General features: G+C 32.5%; 2 protein-coding genes across 4 annotated transcripts in view; both read right to left on the bottom strand.

Annotated features, from left to right (window-relative positions):
- Positions 1 to 9,827: 9,827 nt before the first annotated feature.
- The window catches only part of LOC146919488 (bax inhibitor 1-like), a 47,420-nt gene continuing 37,125 nt past the window's right edge, over positions 9,828 to 20,122 (bottom strand). Inside the window, exons 2-7 of one of the 2 annotated variants that reach the window (XM_085712925.1) lie at positions 11,861 to 11,973; positions 11,342 to 11,485; positions 11,142 to 11,233; positions 10,447 to 10,633; positions 10,190 to 10,345; positions 9,828 to 10,081 (exon numbers count right to left, since the gene is read on the bottom strand). In XM_085712925.1, coding sequence (XP_085569051.1) covers positions 10,022 to 10,081; positions 10,190 to 10,345; positions 10,447 to 10,633; positions 11,142 to 11,233; positions 11,342 to 11,485; positions 11,861 to 11,965 — 744 coding nt within the window. In that variant the 5' untranslated portion in view covers positions 11,966 to 11,973 and the 3' untranslated portion in view covers positions 9,828 to 10,021. Of the gene's footprint in view, positions 10,082 to 10,189; positions 10,346 to 10,446; positions 10,634 to 11,141; positions 11,234 to 11,341; positions 11,486 to 11,860; positions 12,007 to 20,122 lie in introns of those variants that run through there. The other variant, XM_085712924.1, reaches the window with a different exon arrangement.
- Positions 15,021 to 19,629, bottom strand: LOC146919497 (Plant VAMP (vesicle-associated membrane protein) family protein). Of its 2 annotated transcripts, none has more exons than XM_085712928.1 (7): positions 19,033 to 19,629; positions 18,539 to 18,609; positions 18,342 to 18,423; positions 17,051 to 17,166; positions 16,829 to 16,960; positions 15,869 to 15,943; positions 15,021 to 15,405 (listed from the first exon to the last, which is right to left on the bottom strand). In XM_085712928.1, the coding sequence occupies exons 1-7, from the start codon at positions 19,082 to 19,084 to the stop codon at positions 15,271 to 15,273; spliced, it is 663 nt and encodes a 220-aa protein (XP_085569054.1). In that variant the 5' UTR covers positions 19,085 to 19,629; the 3' UTR covers positions 15,021 to 15,270. The 2 variants fall into 2 exon arrangements, with proteins under 2 accessions (XP_085569054.1, XP_085569055.1); XM_085712929.1 differs by having other exon boundaries at positions 15,869 to 15,937; positions 19,033 to 19,541.

Genomic DNA, 20,122 nt, shown 5'->3' with positions numbered 1-20,122 from the left:
AGAAAAGCATTGCCATGCTATAGAAAGAGTCATGAGGTGCCTTAAGAAGACTATGACTCTAGGATTACTTCACTAGGAGTAACCTATTGTACTTAAATGGTACAAGATATAAAATAGAACATCTTTCAGATGAATATTTAGCGACTAGTGTTTGCACATTGAGCATCACTAGAGGAGTTGTTTGTTAAAACAAATGATATTGACTCAGTCCACTATGGAATGAATCTGAGATGAGAACACTAGAGAAAACTAGTGGAGAAGCAAGTTGACAAGATGCTTGCTAGTTGAGATCCCTTAGTGGATAAAACTGTTTTTAGAAGTGTTAATTTGTTGTGATAGTCTGCAGCTATTACAAAACTAAGAATCGTTACCACAATGGTAAGAGATGATTATTAAGTCATGAACACATAAAGTATTGGAGAGCTAGCTACTCTCAAAAGGAACGGTTAAACTAGATCATGTACGTACTGATAAAGAATTAGTCAATCCTTTGACGAAAGGAATTACTAAAAAGAAAGTCCTAAACTCATCCAATAGGATGGGACTAATGCCCAAAGGTCACAAGTGATGGTAACCCAACCTACATGACTGGAGATCCCAAGAAATAGGTTCAATGGGTAATAACAAGCCACAAGTGATAGAACATGCTATGTTAAAAGTAAGAAAGCATGATTCCTGTAGTAAGATCAAATCGGGGAGTACTTCTATTGTTTTGCAGGATGGGGTAGATGATGGGTGGTTATGGCACTTAGATCCAACGAAATGGTACACAGTCAGTGGAGATTATCAATTATTGTTATCAGGGGATCCTAGTGGAGGATCTCATTTCACCAACATTACTTGGAACAAGGTGGTCCCTTTGAAAGTCACTATTTTTGCTTAGCGGCTTTTGGGTAATGGGATCTCTACTAGAAACAATTTGTTTAGAAGAGGTATTATTAACGTTAATGATAAGTTGTGTGTGAGTGGTTGCGATAATATTGAAAATGTGGTCATCTATTTCTGGGTCATAATTTTTTTTGAAAATATTTGGTTGTTAGCAACGCATTGGTTAGGTATACAACATGCGAATCCATGTCTCTCTGATCATCTTCTCCAAATTGGTCGACTATGGGATTTTTCAAAAAGTATCCGGTTGTCGTTACATTTGATATGGTTATTGTGTGTTTGAGTTATTGGAAAAGATCAGAATTGCCGTAGTTTTTAGTATAAGGAGGAATCTTTGTATCGTCTGCTCGACAAGGTTAAGTTGATGTCTTTTTGGTGGTTGAAACCGGAAAATGTAAATTTTATTTTTTATTTTCATTTTTTTTTAGCTTAATCCCATCATGTTTTGGGAGTAGTCACTTAATTTGTTTTGATTTAGTTTTTTTCGACTAATTACACTGTAATGTAGTGAACTTTCTAAGTTTTTTGACATTACTTGTGTTGGATCGAACTTTGTTTTTTGATTAATATATTCATTCCGACCGTTTCCAAAAGGTGTATAATATAATATAAAATAATATAATCCGTTAGATTTATATTATAATATAATCAGTTAGATTTATAGCTTCTCAAAAAAAAAAAATCCGTTAGATTTATAGAGCTTTATACTATATATAATATATGTTGGAACATTAGTGTGATGTTGGAAAATAAATTGGAAGATTAAACACCAAGTAATCATACTTTGATCTAATGTTGTCTGAATTGAAAAAATAAAGTGTGGGGATCCTACATAAAATAGAATACACACATTAGTAGTGTTTAAATTGCGGTATTTAATTTTAAATACTTGATAATGATAAAAATAATAGTAATTATTATTTTTATTCGAGAATATCACTTCCCATAAATTTAGCTTATGGTGGTTGTGATAAGAATAAGAATTTAATTAAATCTCTTATATTTCCTTCATTCAAATCCAATAATTTGTTTCCTCCACTTTTGTGATTTGTTTCTTTTGATCCTATCCACAAGTGTTGTTGAACTGATTAATGGATAAACTTCATTTTAACTTTATCCATTAAGAGTAACTGTTGTTGTAATTTGTGCTAAAACAGTTGCAGAATCTCTATATAAATAGAGGACACCACTCAGTTCAAAAAATACACAAAATCGCACAGTTGATGCTTCCTGTGCGGTTTCTCTCTTCTCCCTCTGACTTGTGCTAACGAGTTTCTTCTGCTTCTACTCCTTTCTGTCCCTTCGGAATTAAGAGTGTTCTTAAGACCATAGTCCCTTTTCGGTTTAATGTCCCTTCGGAATTAAGAGTGGTCTTAAGTTCATAGTCCCTTCGGAATAAAGAGTACTATTAAGATCATAGTCCCTTTCGTAATAATAATGTCCCATCGGAATTATGAATGATCTTAACAGTATATAAATTATTTAAATATTTTTCTATTTGAGGAGAAATGGTGGTATCACCATATTTGAGTGGTCGTAGTACCATATTGAAAGTTTGGAGAACTTAAAGGCTAGAATGATGGAAACACCATATTTGAGTGGTCTTAGCACCATATAGAATGGTAATAATATCATATTAAAGTGGTTTAAGTATTAAAGAGTGGTATTAGTACCATATTCGAAGGTGTAAATCTTGAACGATTTTCTACAGTGCAGTAGTTAATCGAGCAGTTGTAGCTGGACTAGTTTTATCCTAGAGGCGGCGTGGTTGATAGTCTACCTTGCACAATTTTGGGTAGTGGCATGAAACGTCTTAAAGAGAGCGACCTGGTCGTGACTCAACCTAGTAACAACTTCGGTAGATAATAGAATTTGGAAATCCAAATACAACAGTTTGGAAATCCAAAAACAACAATATATACCATAAAATGTATTATTAAAAAAATTAGAAACATTCCTTCAAAAAAAAAAAATTAGAAACACCGTCCCTTAAAAAAAAAATTGGAAAAACATCGTGGTGAGGTAACACACATCCTAGGTGGGTCCGGTTAAAACTCAAGTGTTTTAGGCCAATTTTCACTACTCCTCCATTTCAAAATGAATGTCGTTTAAAGTTTTTACACACATATTATGAAATACAGTGATTAAAAGAGATATGTTATTTTTATTAAATTATCCTAATCAATTATTGGTTTATTTTTTCATTATAGAAAAAATAATACTTTGGAAGTAGTGTATATAATTTTAATTGAAGGATACAATTGAAAAGAACTTTTTTTTTTTTTGCATTGGAAACTGAAAGTGACATTCATTTTAAAATAATTTTTTTTTGGCTAAAACGACACTCATTTTAAAATGGAGGAAGTATTTTTTTAGAGCAATAAGTTTTTTTAAAAAAAAAAATTACTAACAAATGTCATAAAAACATTTTGAGAAGAAAACAAAAAGCAGAGATTTTATATGTAAAACAAAACTTTTTAAACATTTAAAATGTTAAATATATTCTTTCCCATTATTTTTTAAGAAATCCCATTATTTTTTAAGAAAATATTTATATTTTAATTTTTTTAACAAGTGCTATAAAAATATTCTGACATTTTCTAAAAAATACATTGTATGTGTAAGTCTTATTAGTCAGTTCAATTTCATTTTGTGTTCAAAGTTTTTTTTTTTTATCAATCTGTATTCAAAGTTGTGTCATAAAAGATAGAGTTTATACATTACACTCGTAAATTGAAGTGTATCAATATATTTGTAAATAAGATTTAGTTATTATAATAATAAATAATATATTTTTTCAAATAGCAACTAAAACTATTGATCTAAAAACCGAATGTATCAATACATTTAAATTTTTTAGGATACGACAAAAAATGTCATAAATAAAAGGTAGTGCAATTTTTTTTATTAAAAAAAGGTTGTACAAATTTTTTTTTTGTTAAATGGTGTGGTGATTAGAATTCAGTTTTTAACGTGAATAATTGGGGTGTGCATAATTCAAACCATGGTCCATGTATATATTCTTTTTGTCAACCGAGTTATGTTCATGAGAACAAAATCTAAAACCATCTTCAATGGAGATTCCTGTACTTAACAAGGATCACTCCCCGTTAAGAACCTCAATTACAGGAAGATAAACTGGATATATATTACTCCCTCCGTCCTTATATCGAAACACCCTTTTATTAGAGACAAAAGATGCTTACATATAGAGATAGAGAGTGTAGTTAACAGACAACTATATAAAGATTCTCGATCTCTTGAACAACTAACAATTCCCACATATTATGTACAAGTTGATCTTACTTACAAAAGAAGTAATAAATTATTAATTTATACCATTGTGGAGGCTCTATGCGATTATTATCCTTTGAGAATGGTTGTGGGATCAGGCGGCTTTAATTTAAGTCGGCCACGTGTACCAAAGAAAAAAGTGTCAAGGTTGCAGAGTGGTTTTATGTGGTGAATCGTTTAAGCTTTATATACGTCCCATATACTTTTTCTAATGTGCCCTGCCCCTTATTCTTATTCTTGGTGGAATAAAAGTTGAGAGAGCTTCATTAGTGGAAATAGGTGGGGGAGAAAGGAAGAAACAAAAACAAGGCTAACCTAATTAATCTACGGTAAAACCACCCAATGGCCGGTTTTCCTTTTCTTGCAAAAAAAAAAAAATATTTATCGTCAAAAGATAAAGGGACCCATTTTCAATCGCAGGCTAGTTCCAACTTCCAATCACTAACTAAACTAAAGGTATGATATCCCTATTGTTTTATACTCCCTCCGTTTCAAAATGAGTGTCACTTTAGCCAAAAAAATTTGTTTCAAAATGAATGTCGCTTTACATTTTCAATGCAACTTTAATTTTTTTCTTTCAACTTTACCCTCTCAAACTTTTCTCTCACACAATTTTCAATGCAACTTTAAGTTTGTCTTTTTCTAATAAAGTAAGGACAGTTTAGTAAAAGCGTTGTATCCAATGATCATTTCATTCTATTTCTTAATCTGTGTGCCAAAGTCTAAAGCAACACTCATTTTGAAACGGAGGGAGTACTACATTTAAAAGTTTTACATTGGTTAGAAATTGAAGTCAATGGTAGTTTATACTCCATCCGTTTCAAAATGAGTGTCGCTTTAGCCAAAAAAATTTGTTTCAAAATGAGTGTCGCTTTCAGTTTCCAATGCAATAATAACTTTTTCTTTTCAATTGTACCCTCCAATTAATACTCTGCACACGACTTCCAAAGTATTACTCCCTTCGGTCACTATTATAAGCAAAAAACCACTTTTTAGGTTCATTGAATTAGTGATGTATGTGGCCATTAATATAGACAACATACATCATTTATTCAATGAACCTAAAAAGTAGTTTTTTGCTTATAATAGTGACCGGAGGGAGTACTTTTAAAACTAACCAATAGTTAATAAGGATAATTTGGTAAAATAACCATTCTTTTTCTCTTAATCATTGCATTTCTTAATATGTGTGTAAACACCTAAAACGACACTCATTTTGAAACGGAGGGAGTAAATAATATTCACATTTTTCAATCTAACATGACATCTTTTATAAATGATAAAATCGTGAAAGACTTACATTCAAAACATACAATACTTTAGAAGGTGGGGTTTGGATCCCCTCCTATGGGAATTTCACTAGAGAGTGTCCAGTGGTGATCTGCGCCTTTAATACTCTTTTTAACAAAATGAAGTGCTTGCAATAAAAAGATTGAATGACCTGGATTTCACAGGACATAACTTTAACAGGAGAGGATCTCCGTCCTAGAAGGTGGATCAGAACATTGACATTGCCTTTGAGAACAAGTCTAAGCCATATATGATAATTGGTAAAAACGTGAACAATATTTTGAAAGGTAGTGTGACAAACTTGAGGTTGGAAACCTATTACTATTATTTTTTATCTCAACCTTATGATTCTAACGGAAAGGAACACTACGAAGGTAATTCAAATTTCACACCTCTATTTTTCTTTAGATCTACAATTGTTTGCAAAACGTATTGATTTTGAATCAAGTTTGACCTTTTTTTCTCTCAACCCAAAGTTTCGGTGAGACCAACTGCGTTAAACGAGTCAAATAGCAACTTCGTCAATAACAGAGGATATCCCTTCATACAATTGTAATTTGGATATTGTATACCATCTCTTAGAGTTATACCTAAAATGTGCCTTGACATACCCTCTTTGTGTAAGAATCCTCAAAGTTGTGAAGAACGAAATTAAAATTCCTAAAAGTTGGGGGTTTGAGTGAAGAATCCTTAAAAATACACAAAGCATAAAAAGACAAAGTTACGAATATTTAAATCCATTCATTAATAGTGGAATAAATCGTCCAGTTGAAGAAGAGAAATTATCTTTTAAAGAAAGGACCGGATGAAACAAGTTGATTGTAAACTAGTATAAAAATGATTGTGTGATTTTGTATATCTCTTTTCTCTTTACTTAAAATTTTCTTTGTCTTTTCTTAAGATATTTTTAATCAATTTTTTAACTAAACTGAAGAATTTTTTTTAATAAAGAACTTACATTTCTTTATCATATGATCAATAACACTATTAGAGGCAGATAATTTACTCTTCGTTTTTTTTTTTAGGGAACTCTTCGCTTGTTTTTGTTGATATAAAAGAAGTTTGAATCTGGCTATGTCGTTGAAAAATTCACACCTATATTTTCAATCTGCTCACCTGAATAATTTTTTGTTTGAAGGAGCGCACTTGCATAAACGATAAATTATTCTCTTCAATAGGTAAGTTATATCAAAATTAATTAGAGAACGTAATTTCCAATTTTTTTTGTTCAGCGGATATTAGTTTATAATTAATTCATAATAATTATGTAAAAAATTATTTTTGCATATAAAAATATGAATTTGTATGAAAAATGTACTAATTCAATAGTTAATTTAGTCAAAGACTTTTACACTATTGTAACCATTATTTACTTTCAACTGAAAAATGAACTTTTAATTTGTTTATCAACCAACTATTTTGTCAACAGCCATTATAACTTACTAAAAATATTGTTTAAAGAACCAACGGTTCAACTTCTTTTTTTCTTCAGAGTTTGAATCTAAAAGTTAACAACTTAGAATAGATAGCAATAAAGGTATTGAAATTGGGTGCATTTTAGACGTAATGTGTCACGTAGCCTTATCTGTCACCGCCATTATTCGTGAAGCATTTTTTTTGTTTTAGCGAAAGGAAAGGCTATCCCCATGATTTGATTATTATATACTCCCTCCGTTTCAAAATGCATATCCAATTTTTGCAATATGCACTATTCACTTGACTTACTTTAACCATACTTTTTAACTAATGTATAAATACAAATATTAGCATGTAAGATGTTGTTTGATTTGTCTCGACAAATATTTTCAAAATATTAAATTTTTATAATTTTTTACTTTAGATAATTAAAGATATTAACAGTCAAAATTATGTATTGGCATATGTGAAGTGGTTGACTTGGACATGTATTTTGAAACGGAAGGAGTAGTATATAAGGGTGTGTTTGTTTCAAGGTAAAAAAATTACATTCTTGGAATGATATAACGTTCTTAAATTTAGATTTCATTGGAATGTTTTAAAAATTAATTATTTAAAAAAATAAAAATGAAAATAAATGTTATGGTAGTGAGAATTTACAGCAAGTTTAGTTTTATCCTCGGGAATGTTAAATTCTCATTCTTTAAGTCTGAGAATAACAATAGAAGAAATCATGTGTAAATAACATTCCCGGAAATATAACATTCTAGGAACAAATTTTTAAAACTTGAAACAAACATGATAATGTTGCATTTCCAATCTCACATTCACGAGAATCATATTACAAACCTTGAAACAAACAAGTTATCTTTCTTTTCTTCTTTTTTGGTCAGCATGGTGTTATCTCTTTAATATTAGTACGACTGGGTTAAGATGATATAAAATACTCATATTTTTGTTTTTCTGGATCAAGCGAAGAGGATGCAAAAGCATAAGCTGTAACATCTTAACCAATCTTTTGTACCACACTCAGTAATATTAATGAAAATGAAAAAAAAAAATACAAATGAAATGAAGGGCCAAACCTAACCCTTCAGAATCAAGAAAAATGAAAATTATGAAGGCCTAACTTATCATTCCAAATAAAATCCTCCCTCATGATATTAGTAAAATGAATCCTACCAGGTCAAATCCAGAATACTGTGATCAATGTCTATTAATGTAAATTCTTCTATCCACTTTTAATATTCAAAGGAACAATATAACTTCTATTAATGTCAGGGATTGCTAACAAAGAATCTCTTCCAAGCAAAAGTCCAAGCCATCCCTGTTTAGCTGCTAACTCAAATGACCATCATGATAGTTGCGAGTTATGCAATTAAAGATGAATCAATGCCAATAACGAAAGCAAAACAACCCAAGTTATCGGCTCTAAACTCTCACCAAGTAGTACCACATGACCTCAACAATTTGAGGATCCTTGCTGAGTTTAGCAGGAACCTCAAATTTATTCAAAATTGAGTTTCATAAAGAGAGGAGTAACTACTGTCAGACGACAATCTGCCACTAAACTGAACAATGGCTAAGATCAGAGAAGTAGCTTTTCGAAAATGCAGAGAATAGTTATCAAATCTGACTTTATTCCTAGCCAACCAAATTATCCAAATAACATGCACAACAACTGGAGCAATGAGTTCCTCAATCTGAGTGCTCCAGGACAAATTGCAATAGGATAAGACAGGTAAGCATACATAAGTAAAGCTTCTTGAAGCAGGGGAGCACATGGAGATTATCAACCACATTGGGGCAGACAGAAGTCCATCTCAATAAGGATGAGAGAGAAATCCAATATACTAGCCTTTCTCAAACAATGGACAAGACTCGAACATTCAGTGTTTTTTTTGATGATGGAGTATTCAGTTTTCTTAAAGTGAAAGCAAATGTAGATCAAATATGTCATTAGGTCGATGTAGAAACTTAGTGTAATCAAGATCAAATAAAATCACATTTCAATTCAAGATAAGAGGTAGATTCACTTAGCAAGAATTGACTCATACTCTACAAGGCACAAGTTTGACTACTTTTAACTTCATCAAATTTTACAACTCAACACGATCAAACAATTTAAGTGACTTCTTTTTATTCAAAATACCTTCAAGATTGCTGCAGACTCATATGACTAAAGACTCTTAAAGCTCATGTATATAAGTTAAGAGAGATTGAAAGGAGATTGTGTTGACCAAAGAAACCCAAAAAATTGACTAACAGGTGACAATTCACATATGCTACTCCCCTGACTCTAAATAGGGTTATCAATTTAGAGAATTCATTTCAAGACATACATTTTTTTTTTTTTATACACGAAAAGGTCGCAACACAGTGGGTTGGTGGTTATCAATTCACATACAGGTTCTTGTGTGTGAGGAAAATCCTAGTTCTCTTACAGCATGCATGTACACAAAACAGGTGACAAATAATAATTTGAACTATATACACACTATTACGACTTCAGGAAATACTCGACTCTCAGCCTCATAATTTTTTTCCATATGAGAGTCAAATATTCAAACCACCAATACATGAAGACCTAATAATCTAGTTGGGATCTAATGACCTGTGTCAGTAACTTCTATATCGGTGAGTGACAATAGTATTTCCAGATCCTATAAATGCTGCACATCCTGTACTAGGAAAAAAAAAACCCACATTCTTGGGGCTTTCGATCTCTCAGATAAAATGGTTAGACCGCATTATCTAGGCATCCCATAAAATTTCAAAATTATTGTGAGGAAAGGAACACAACTGCGTGGACCAATTCAATAAAAAAGTTCTAAAACACAACATCTGTTAACAATTGTTTATATACCAAACTACAAGAATTCCTTCTAATTCATGAAGGAAAAAACCCCATAATAGTATCCTGTAATCTTAAAAAATAATGGTACGTAATAACCTCTTTTATTAGAAAACTAAAATAACATGTCAACATGTGTTATAAAGCAGAAACATGACTAACTGCACAGTGGGAACAAGTTCAAGACATGGAGAACACTTTTCAGACAACTGTCATTGTATCTTACTATCATCCAAAGATTACAGGAGAAGAGTCAAACAAGTTTGATTGGTAAGAAAATTATTCTCTTCTCTTCTTTTTCTTCTTCTCCTCCTCCGCCCTCTTGCCTGAATTATTCAACTGCAAATAACAAAAAGCCAGTCAATACAATAGTTATAAGAGGAAAACAAAACACAAAAAACAGAAGTGAAAGAGAAATCTAAAAGGATGGTCAAGAATCGAACTTACAATGATGAGTAGAATCCGGACAAAAATTGCAACCAAATCAGTAAACAAGGTCAGGGCATGCTTCACATAATCGAGATCACCAAAGTGTGCCTTCTCAACTATTTCTTGCGTGTCTACTACAATGTAACCCACAAACACCAAAAGCCCAAAATACAACTGCAAATGTAGGATATAAACACCGTAAACAACCTTATAGCATTATAAAAACAAAGCATAAAGATAATTCCACAAAAGTAAGAACTCAAGAAGTTATTTACCTCAAACTTAACGAGAGCCATTGAACCTCCAAAGATGGCAGAAGCAAAGTGCAACCACATAAGAATGGACAACCCAGAAGAAACCAAGCCACCAAGGTAGAGGTACTCCCTGCGCTTAGCAACCAAAGCTGCTCCCGAGAAACACCCGAAAGCCAAGGCAGTTGCGACAAATGAACTGAAGATGATGCTGGAACAATGGAAGACTAACGTCAGAAATCTATCCAAAACTAAAATTATATTATACCAAAACCCCACCTTTTCCCCCTTTGATGAAGATAAGGTATAATTCTAAATTTTCCTTTTGATAACCAAAAATGAAAAAAGAATTAGCAATATTTTTAGGGTGTGAAAAGAGAGGGCTAAACGCCAAAACAAGGAAAACTAAAAACCAAGGGGAAACTGAACAGCTGAGAGATCAGCATAGAAATAAAATGCAGACCAAAATAGAACATTCTAGCGGACTTATCAAGAGACAAGCCGATATTAGCTAAGCCATCCGCCACTTGGTTGGCTTCACACAAAGTATGAGACCACAAAACAATTAGCAATTTAGCATAATACACGTATGAATTATATATATGCTACATGAATATAGGAATCCCTTATGAGATTCAATGACCACATAATCAAACTTTGCGACAAAAAAACCAAAGACCCCAATGCACCAGCAAACCACAAATATAATGAAAGTATACCTTGGATCGACTTGAATAGCCGAATTAATCAAGGGTCCAATAGAAGCACCCTGAAACATTGCCGCGGCCATCAACAAAGTCAACCTCTTTCGCTGCATACCATAAAAATAATGAAACAAACAGGTCAGTGATTATTAACAAGTGAAACTACAAAGCCATGAAAAGAACCAAAAGCTACAAAAAGGAACAGAAATCCATACCTCTTCAAAAGGAGGTGTTGAGAGTAACCAAACACTAATTCCCACACACGCAATTGCGGTAAGAATACCACCAATGTTGAGAAGGACATGGAGGTAAGCTCCAACAGCAGCAGCCACCACAGCGAAACACAAGGTCAAATAAACCTACAATCATTAATTCAAAACAATTGTAAAACTAGTTCTTGTAAATTGTAATCAATGAATATATATCCCATTATTCCAAAAAATCCAATGATTTCATTAACTTAGTTCTTCTAAATCTCCCTAATAATCAAAACTAGCTTAATCAAGAAAGAATATATCTTTTTTTTTTTTGTTGGTGTTAAGCGTGACCAAAAATTATTCCGGTCATAAATTTAACTCTGGTTCTAGACAAGAAATGATACATATAAGATGAATCAAGAAACCCTAGAAAACCGACGAATTCAGAGAATTGAATTGCTAATTGATGAAAATGGAAATAAAACCCTAGAAATTTGAAATAATTGAAAATTGAAAAGAAGAAGAAAAAGAAGAAACCTGTTTGAGATGATTCTGAACGCGGGGAGAAATCTGATTGAAGTTTTTGAGAGTATTGAAATTCCATCGAGGTGTTGAATCGAAGAACGAAGCGAATGAATCCATAGCTTTTTTTTTTGTTTGTTTGTTTAGATTTCGAACCGAATGCAGAAAGAAATACCAAACTTTATATTTATATTAATTTGAAAGAGACGGGTAGATAGGAGGATAATTTCGAAGAAAGTTCTGGTGGTTGTTGCTGTTAATTACTGGAATGTCCCTTTCTTACTTAGCAAGTAAATTAATAGTAATCCAAATTTGCCTTTGTCTTGTTTTCATCTCACAAACTTGTGATATTTCGATCGAATACCAATTTCTCTGTTTTATTTGTCAAAGTGGAAGTGGAGGGGTTTATCTACGTAATGCAACCAATCCGAGCTTGCCAGATCAGCGTTTATGTTGTATCAATTATGGATCAAGTTCCACGTCATCATAATCATACAATAGCAACTAAACTTACGAAGAGAAACACTTGTGTGGACCATGACCAAGAATTTTGGTTTGGTCACACACACAAGTTTTTCTCCTTCTCTCTCTTCTCTTCTCTCTTCTACATGTTCTCTCTCTCTCCTCTCTCTTTGTGTGTGACCAAACCAAAATTCTTGATCTTGATCCACACAAGATTTTCTCACTTACGAACCTACAAGTCAAAACAAATCACGATCGATATGACATGGCAAGCAATTTAGTTACTTTCTTTAATAAGGAGTAGAGTTTTGACTTTGTTATAAGTTGAATTTTGACATTAAATATTCACAAATCAAGATTCGTCATTTTTTGAAGGAAAATAAAAATACTCGTTTTTTTTCTTCTTCCCACAAATATGACATGCTGGGTTAAAAATGTGCTTTAAAAATTATAATAAGTTTTTTTTAAGCCAAGGAAAAATGATACTCCCTTTTCTCAAGTTATATGATATTTTGGTCATTTCACGCGTATTAAGTAATATAATAAATTTTGTATGGACTAGGGAATTATGAGTTGCTTTACAAAAATATTTTTAATAATTAATATAAGAAAGATAAATTAAAGAATTGAAAATAGACAAAGTAATAAATATTAAGAGTATAATAGAAAAAGTAACATTAATGCTTCATTCAAATTGTAAACCAACTTATAATTTGGGACAATTTTTTCCAATTTAGAATTTGGGACGAAGGAAATGAGTGATAAGTACAATTTTTTTGAAAATGTAACAAGTGTCATGAGACGTCGGTTAAGGAAACTAATATAGTAATGTTGTGTTGGAAAGTGGTGAAAAGTATATTCAAAATTTATTAGAGGTAGTATATTCAATTTTTTGAAATTCAAAAAATTATTGTTATCAATGAAAAGTTTTTATTTTTAGACAAAAATATGATATGAGATTAGATTGATTGGATGATGAGTATGCACCCAACCAAATCACGTGGCTACCATTGTATTCAACTTATAAGTTTTGTCCATTATATTTTACTTTGTGCCCACATTTTTTTTTATGACCAATTAGTGCAAAGTTTTTAAATGTAAAAACTTCAAAATCATGTTCATTATTCAGTTCGGGTGTTCAGATGGCACATCACTAATTGTGTTGAAGTGACAGAGTGAACACCCGAACTGAATAATATAATGGTTATATTGGTGTCCCTCATATTTTGTATGTTGGGAAACATATCAATTTTTGTGCTGTTTTTTTAAGAGGCTAATTCTTGTGCTATTCTGTTTATTGTGTGGTCTTCTTGTCACTATTTTGTCAACTGCAAGGTTTAATTGCAGATAAGAGACCACAAGCCTCGCCTTCATCCACTAACAAGTTGGAGAGAATTATTCTGTCCTGACAAATGCCTAACTACCGATATCATCTCGAATACACATGTCAATATCGGTTCGATTATGAGCAAAATAAAAAAAGCGACAACATTACATTTGAAAGTAGTAGTGGAAGGTTTTTGCCAACTACTAGTAAGAGCCCACAAACTGTCCAGAAATATCTAATATGCATTTCCGTTGCTGGTTGCTTGCTGCGCAAGCTACCAAATAATTAAAATTGCCTACCGACGAGAAGCTACCTGATTGTAAGACTACTCAATACTCTCTCAAACGCGCTTATTACGTTGTTGCAAATGCTCCACAACATTACAGCCAACATAGCCGTCGTATCACCAGACACATATCGGATAAAATCGGTGCACAAATGTTGCACTGTTACTGCAGGCGTTGTCAAAAAAATCTACAATTGATCCCAAATGCCACACTCGCCAAACAATAGACTGATGCTGCATTAAAAAAACACGTGCAAAAATCCTCTCCAAAATCTTAACAAGAAGTGCAAACAGGGGAACACTCCACACCTCGATCACAAAGTCTAATAGGAGTTCGTAAAATGTTTCTACAAATATGTCTTGCATGATTTTTAGTTTTTCGTTTTAAGGAAAGAACACTTGTGTGGTCACAACCTCAAATATAATTCATTTGGAGACACTCACAAAACTTGAAAAGGGTACAATAGAAAACAAATTTAATAATGTATATTTTTGATATAATTAAATAAAATGTATTGTTATGTGCATAATTGGTTTTTATTTAGGATCTCATAAAAACCGTACCAAATCAAAATGTTCAATCAGTTGAACTAAGAGGGAGTAGGTACGAGTACATGTTCCAACTTAGATTCAAACCTTGGTTGAGAGTGTAGCTCCTGATGGATACTGCAAGACTCAACTCACATTTTTATTACTCTACATAACTTTTGATGTGATGTTTATAACATGTAACATAAAATTGATGATTCAAATAAAAGTAATTTCCTTTTCTTAAAGACCTACTTAACCCGTGTGAGGCCTAACTCAACCAACATACCGATATTGTTAGGTTGTATATATTCACCCGGGTTTGAATAGAGACCTAGCAGTTGTGTGTAAGTTTCAGCTCGTATAAATAAAAAGATTGATTTTTGTGCATTAATATCACTCCACAGAAAACATCCAACAGGTAACAAGTACTTAATCATTGAAGTGGTCTGATTTTATTTTTATCTACTTCACAAATTAAGAACAGAAAATTAACAGGAAATATGATAAACAGAGTTTTATCAAATCTGACAAAATGTTGAATCTGATCATAAGAATGGACATGGAGAAACTTGAGCAATTTAAAAAGTGCAAATAAATTTATCTCGAGTTCTGACAATAATAATGCAACAATCTCTTCAGAAGTGATCGTTAAGCTTTCCCATTTTCTCTGTTTTGTGGTAACTATTAAGCAAGCAGTGTATACCGCAAGGTAAGAGGGAAACCGAAAAATATCTCATTTAAAAGAATATAGAACTTTACACTTTTACAGTGAACAACTCTGAAAGTCTGCATGCATGCAAAGGTTTTAAACACTGTCAATTATTCTGTAGATGGTGAAGAGAATAAAAATTTCAATAGAAAGCCAAGCAAAAATCCAAGGAGACCAACAAAAAAGGCGAAGCTGAGGGAAAAGCCAGGATCGCCTCTCTGGTTTCTACGCCTTCTCAGCATGTCCTACACCATCAAGAGAACAAATGGATTAGTGGTATTAGTTTGTAATAGCTCTAAAGTCTCAACAATAAATATATATGCACGATGCATCACGCAGCTAATATAGATTCAAATGCTGTATCAAATAAGAAAAAAGAAAGAAATTAAATTATTCAAACAGTTAAAATTTTAGATGTTGTTGATTTTCCAGTCCAGCGAATCACTTTTAGCTCTAATTCATTTCATGGCCAATTTTAGTACAGGGAATATGGGTGACTTGAATTAACCATGAATGCATTTTATTTTATTTTATTTTATTTCAACCAGTATCACCATCAATCAGAATCAGAGAATTAAGTCCCTCTACAAAGATCTTCGCTAGTATTACAGTATATTGACATAAAGGAAATGAATCAAAAAATAAAATAAAACCTTAACCAAAATCTTATGATAACTGAGTTATGGTGGAAGCATGTAGCATAATTACCAGTTCCTGTTGAAGCTGTCGCGTTTGTCTGGCAGCAGCCTCTATTTCTTCCTTCAGGAGCTGTACAGCCTGATTCTTCAAGGAAAAGAAATTCAATTTCAGCATGATTGGCTAAGCTAAACTACATAGCTGGATGTTTAACTAAGTCTCATGATCGTGAAATATATGCTATTGTTTTTTGATCAATCAGAAAAAGATGAAAATAAAACAGAAAAGGAAGAACAACTGAGCTAAATCGTAAGCCTAACTCAAGATATGGCATCAGCTGCCAAAGTAGGAGAAAACCGAGTTGGGCAGGATTACCAAGATGTGTCTGGCATTATGATATAATCTAGGAAATGATTGACAATGAACCAAAAACCTTGAGCTATTTAGTAATATTTTAGAGATAGTCACTCAAACATAGAACTCAAGAAACCACTACTCATTTCCTAGCACCTAGATGAGTATATGTATATACTTAAAATCAGCCAGTATAACTTTTTTGCCCTTGAACAAAATACATAATGCAAAAACAGTTCAGAAAGGAGTAAACTCTGATGTGAAGCTTTCACAAAGTAATTTGACTAAACAAAAGCTAAGACCTGAACCCTTATGAAGAGTGCATAGTCTGCTTGAGGATTTTTGCCATTTAAAATTAGGGAAAACACATGTATAGAATTAAAAGAAAAAAAAAATGACAAGAAAGCAGAGGAACTGTGTATGACCAGATACTAAATTTACTCTGGAAGGGGGAAATTTTATGGAGGCATGGATTTATATCTTCCATCCTAAAGGTCCTATAGCAGAAACTTCAATGTTTATTCAATTTTTAATTATCAATCACAACATGTTTTGTAGCATTTACATATGCATGTGGCATTATTTCCAAATACACAAACTAACCAAATTTGAAATGAATAATGAAAATGAAACTTCAAACTGAATCGCACAAAGGATGGAGGAAGAAAAGACACTCACAGAAGAAGTATCGAGTTTTTGTGCAGAGTTCTTTGCGCCATCATCTTCAGAGCTTCCTTCGGGTGAAGAGGGAGTGATATATGCGACTCTTAGTTTCAAATCTTCTATTGAATTACCACTATCCTTATTAAACTGCAAGCCAAATAGCAGTATTCATGATCAACCTTTTCTTTTCAGCTTATATAACTGATAAAGTGTAAAGGACAGTGTTGAATATCTTACAGTATTTGCCGGAAGATCATCAACATCAGTATTTGGACCCACTATCGTACTCTGCAAGAGAAACTTGTCTTTACATTGCATATCCGGAGGGTATTCGCGTTGGGCTTGAAGGGTGACTGTACAAATACAAAAATTGGACAATAAGACAGATGCTAATACTGCAAAATGCGAAAGAACTCCCAGTTCATAAAATAATAGCATACATATTATTGGTTTCAGCAAGTCTAATATTGTTTAACCAAAAATAAGATCACATGGAAAAATACTTTGGAAAATACTATATCACATGATCAGATATATGATCACTTTTTTTGCTAGTTCTTAGTGATATGGGGAAGAAAATAATTATATTCTATAACCTATGATTGGTTGAAACTATAGTGTCAGTATTTACAGGCTTAGTCCACTGTATGGGCATTTAGTAATGTGATCACATGCATATCTCCTTTAAGCAGTTCAATCTTTCACAAAACTTTAAAGACCTAGTAAAAGTGTTTCAATTTCAAGCCTAAAGGAAAAAAGTTTTATTAACAAGAGCTTCTTGGGAAGAGGTTAAGGAATACAAAATAATATTACTCGTCATCAAATCACCTTATTTATTTGAAGAATAAAGTATGTCTCTGGAGTTTCAAGATGTGAAGTGCTTCTTCTTTTCATTGAATAGTTTCTACATTTTGAGTCTCCAATGTGTTGTCCAAAGTCTAAACTATGCAACACCGACACTTCACATTGAAGGCATGTCTAATGTTCGACACGTGTCGGTAGGTCTTGCTGGCAATGCACAGTGACCAAGACCCTGGTTGTTTAGTATTTAGGTGAAATGTGGTTGGTTTAGGGATTGCCTCGGGTTAGGTATATATAGAGATTGGGGATCGGGTTGATAGCTCCATCGTGGTCTCAACACGCCCATTTAATTCAGAGGACCGTTGCCATGCTCCTCCTCAATCCTCACCGTGTTCCTTTAGGTCTTAACCGAGTAAATGCACGTGATTGATGATACTTCTAAGACTTGGTTAATTCGGACCCTGGGTCAGGATAATGGCCTTATTCAGATTATGGGTTAGGATACTCGGTGATAGACCCATGGGTCCCTCTTGCTCAGGGCCAAGTAGATGTATAAAGTGTCTGGTTACATTCAAATATTTTATTTTCGACGTGTCAGTGTAGTGAGTGTAGTGATGTCACTGATGTGTCCGTGTATGTGCCTCTAAATCCAAAAAAGCAAGAAAAAAAAAAAACTTAATTAAAGAACTAAACTTATAAATGACTATGCAATGGGAAAAAGCATCACCTCTGATGATACATGAGTCCCAAGGATGAATAACCCCAGTGTTTGGTCGTACAAAGTACTTCTTTGGTGAAGTGGTTTTGACCTAGCAACAGCAAGTATAATAATGTAACAAAAGAATCAGCAAAGAACAATCTAGAGAAAAACACATTGTAGCAACAAGAAGTAAGTGGTGGAATGTAAAGCAGGTAATTGATTACCTTGAAAGCAACATAGTTCTCTGTGTTATTGAGGACTTTAAGATCACAAAATGTTTGCTTTTCCAGCTCAACTGGTAACATGAAATTGAGAATATTTACAAACTAAGAATGCAAAATTATTATGAAAAACAAAGAAAATGAAGGATTTCACATTTATTTATAAACGAAATATTCTAATGATAGATCCTTCTTATAATGGAATCATCATCAATATCTATAGAACAAACCAGTTATGAAGGCACCTTTTATTTAAATAAAAAAACAATGGTAACATAACATTCTATGTAGCTTTAGTAAAACCACGGTATCTCATTGTAATTCCCGCGAATCCAACCATGCCATGCACTAAGATGACAATTTCTAGCTACACAATTTGTAATCATTTACAGGCAAATAGAATAATTAACTGATCCAATAAAAAAAAGTAAATCTTAATTACATGAAGAGATCATAACAAAACGAGGTAATAAAGAAAAAGAATGAATATAACATACAATGAAACCTGAGCTCGTCGGGACTAATAGTGATTAAGGGAGTTGCAGTCATGACGAAGAAGAAGAAGAGAATGATAATTAATTAGGTGTTGTTTGATGTTGTTGAATGACAAATGAATTAGAATTAGAATTAATGAGAGAGAAGAATCAACATAACATAGCGGCGAAAAAGAAGGGTTATTAATTAATTAATTAATTAATTAATTAAAAGAAGGGTGATGTAGGGTGGGGGCGAGTGAGAAATGAAGAAGAGAAGGGGAATGTGAATGTGTGGTTGAACGAGGAACATGGAAGTACCAATAGACTTGGTTGTTGTTGTTGTTGTTGTTCCTTAACAAAAATAACGCGATTTTTTAGGCACTTAGATCGCTTCCGGTCTTAACTCTGAATCAAACGGAGTCATCACTGAATGAATGTCTGGGTGGGTCTGTGTCCTTCAAAGACACGACTGTTCTTACTCTGCTCTTCTGTACCAGTACGTGTGTGTTTGTGTTGTGTTGTGTTGGCTTGGCTTGGGGCCCACACTCTCTCAGTTATATGCCAAACAAAACCTCTCACTTGTCACATCCCACTATTGCTTTCCACACCTGTCCTTTAACCTATATTTAGAATTTTGATTTCACATATTTGCCTTCTTTTCTTCGTCATAAAAAACAAACATAGATATTGCTTTCTACACCTCTTTATTAATTAAAGTTACAAACAAGATTCATTTTAAATTCTATCCTGTCCATAAACTACAAATATGTATGTCATTGACAACGATTTTATTTTATCATCATCAATACATAAAGATGATATCAGCTTTTATTTACCATAATAATTTACCTTACATGCTCTAATATTTTTATGTTACAAGCGAATTGTAATTATGATATAAATTTTTATCATACAAATGGTTAATTATATTCTATTTTGATATCATTTTCTAAAATTTTACATCATTTATAAGATTAATTTTAATCTAGTGTTGGTGTTAAATTTTTTAACTGTTAATAAATTACTTTTTATCTAATATTTAAAATGTGATTAAAGTTAAATATTTTAGTGATATAAAAAAATTGTGATAGATTGAAAATATAAAAATTCT

This window comes from Medicago sativa, chromosome 5, assembly GCF_051527215.1.
Source record: "Medicago sativa cultivar Bolivia chromosome 5, Bolivia_mono, whole genome shotgun sequence".
Taxonomy (NCBI): Eukaryota; Viridiplantae; Streptophyta; class Magnoliopsida; order Fabales; family Fabaceae; genus Medicago; species Medicago sativa.
This window is presented reverse-complemented; position numbering and strand designations above follow the sequence as displayed.

Excerpts from the sequence above, each read along its gene's own strand:
- LOC146919497 (XM_085712928.1), bottom strand. The coding sequence starts at position 19,084 with ATGACTGCAACTCCCTTAATCACTATTAGTCCCGACGAGCTCAGGTTT. Across the intron at positions 17,167-18,341 it reads GGACTCATGTATCATCAGAG|TCACCCTTCAAGCCCAACGC; the intron begins GTGATGCTTTTT and ends GTATTTGTACAG. Across the intron at positions 15,944-16,828 it reads AAAAACTCGATACTTCTTCT|AATCAGGCTGTACAGCTCCT; the intron begins GTGAGTGTCTTT and ends TTTTCCTTGAAG.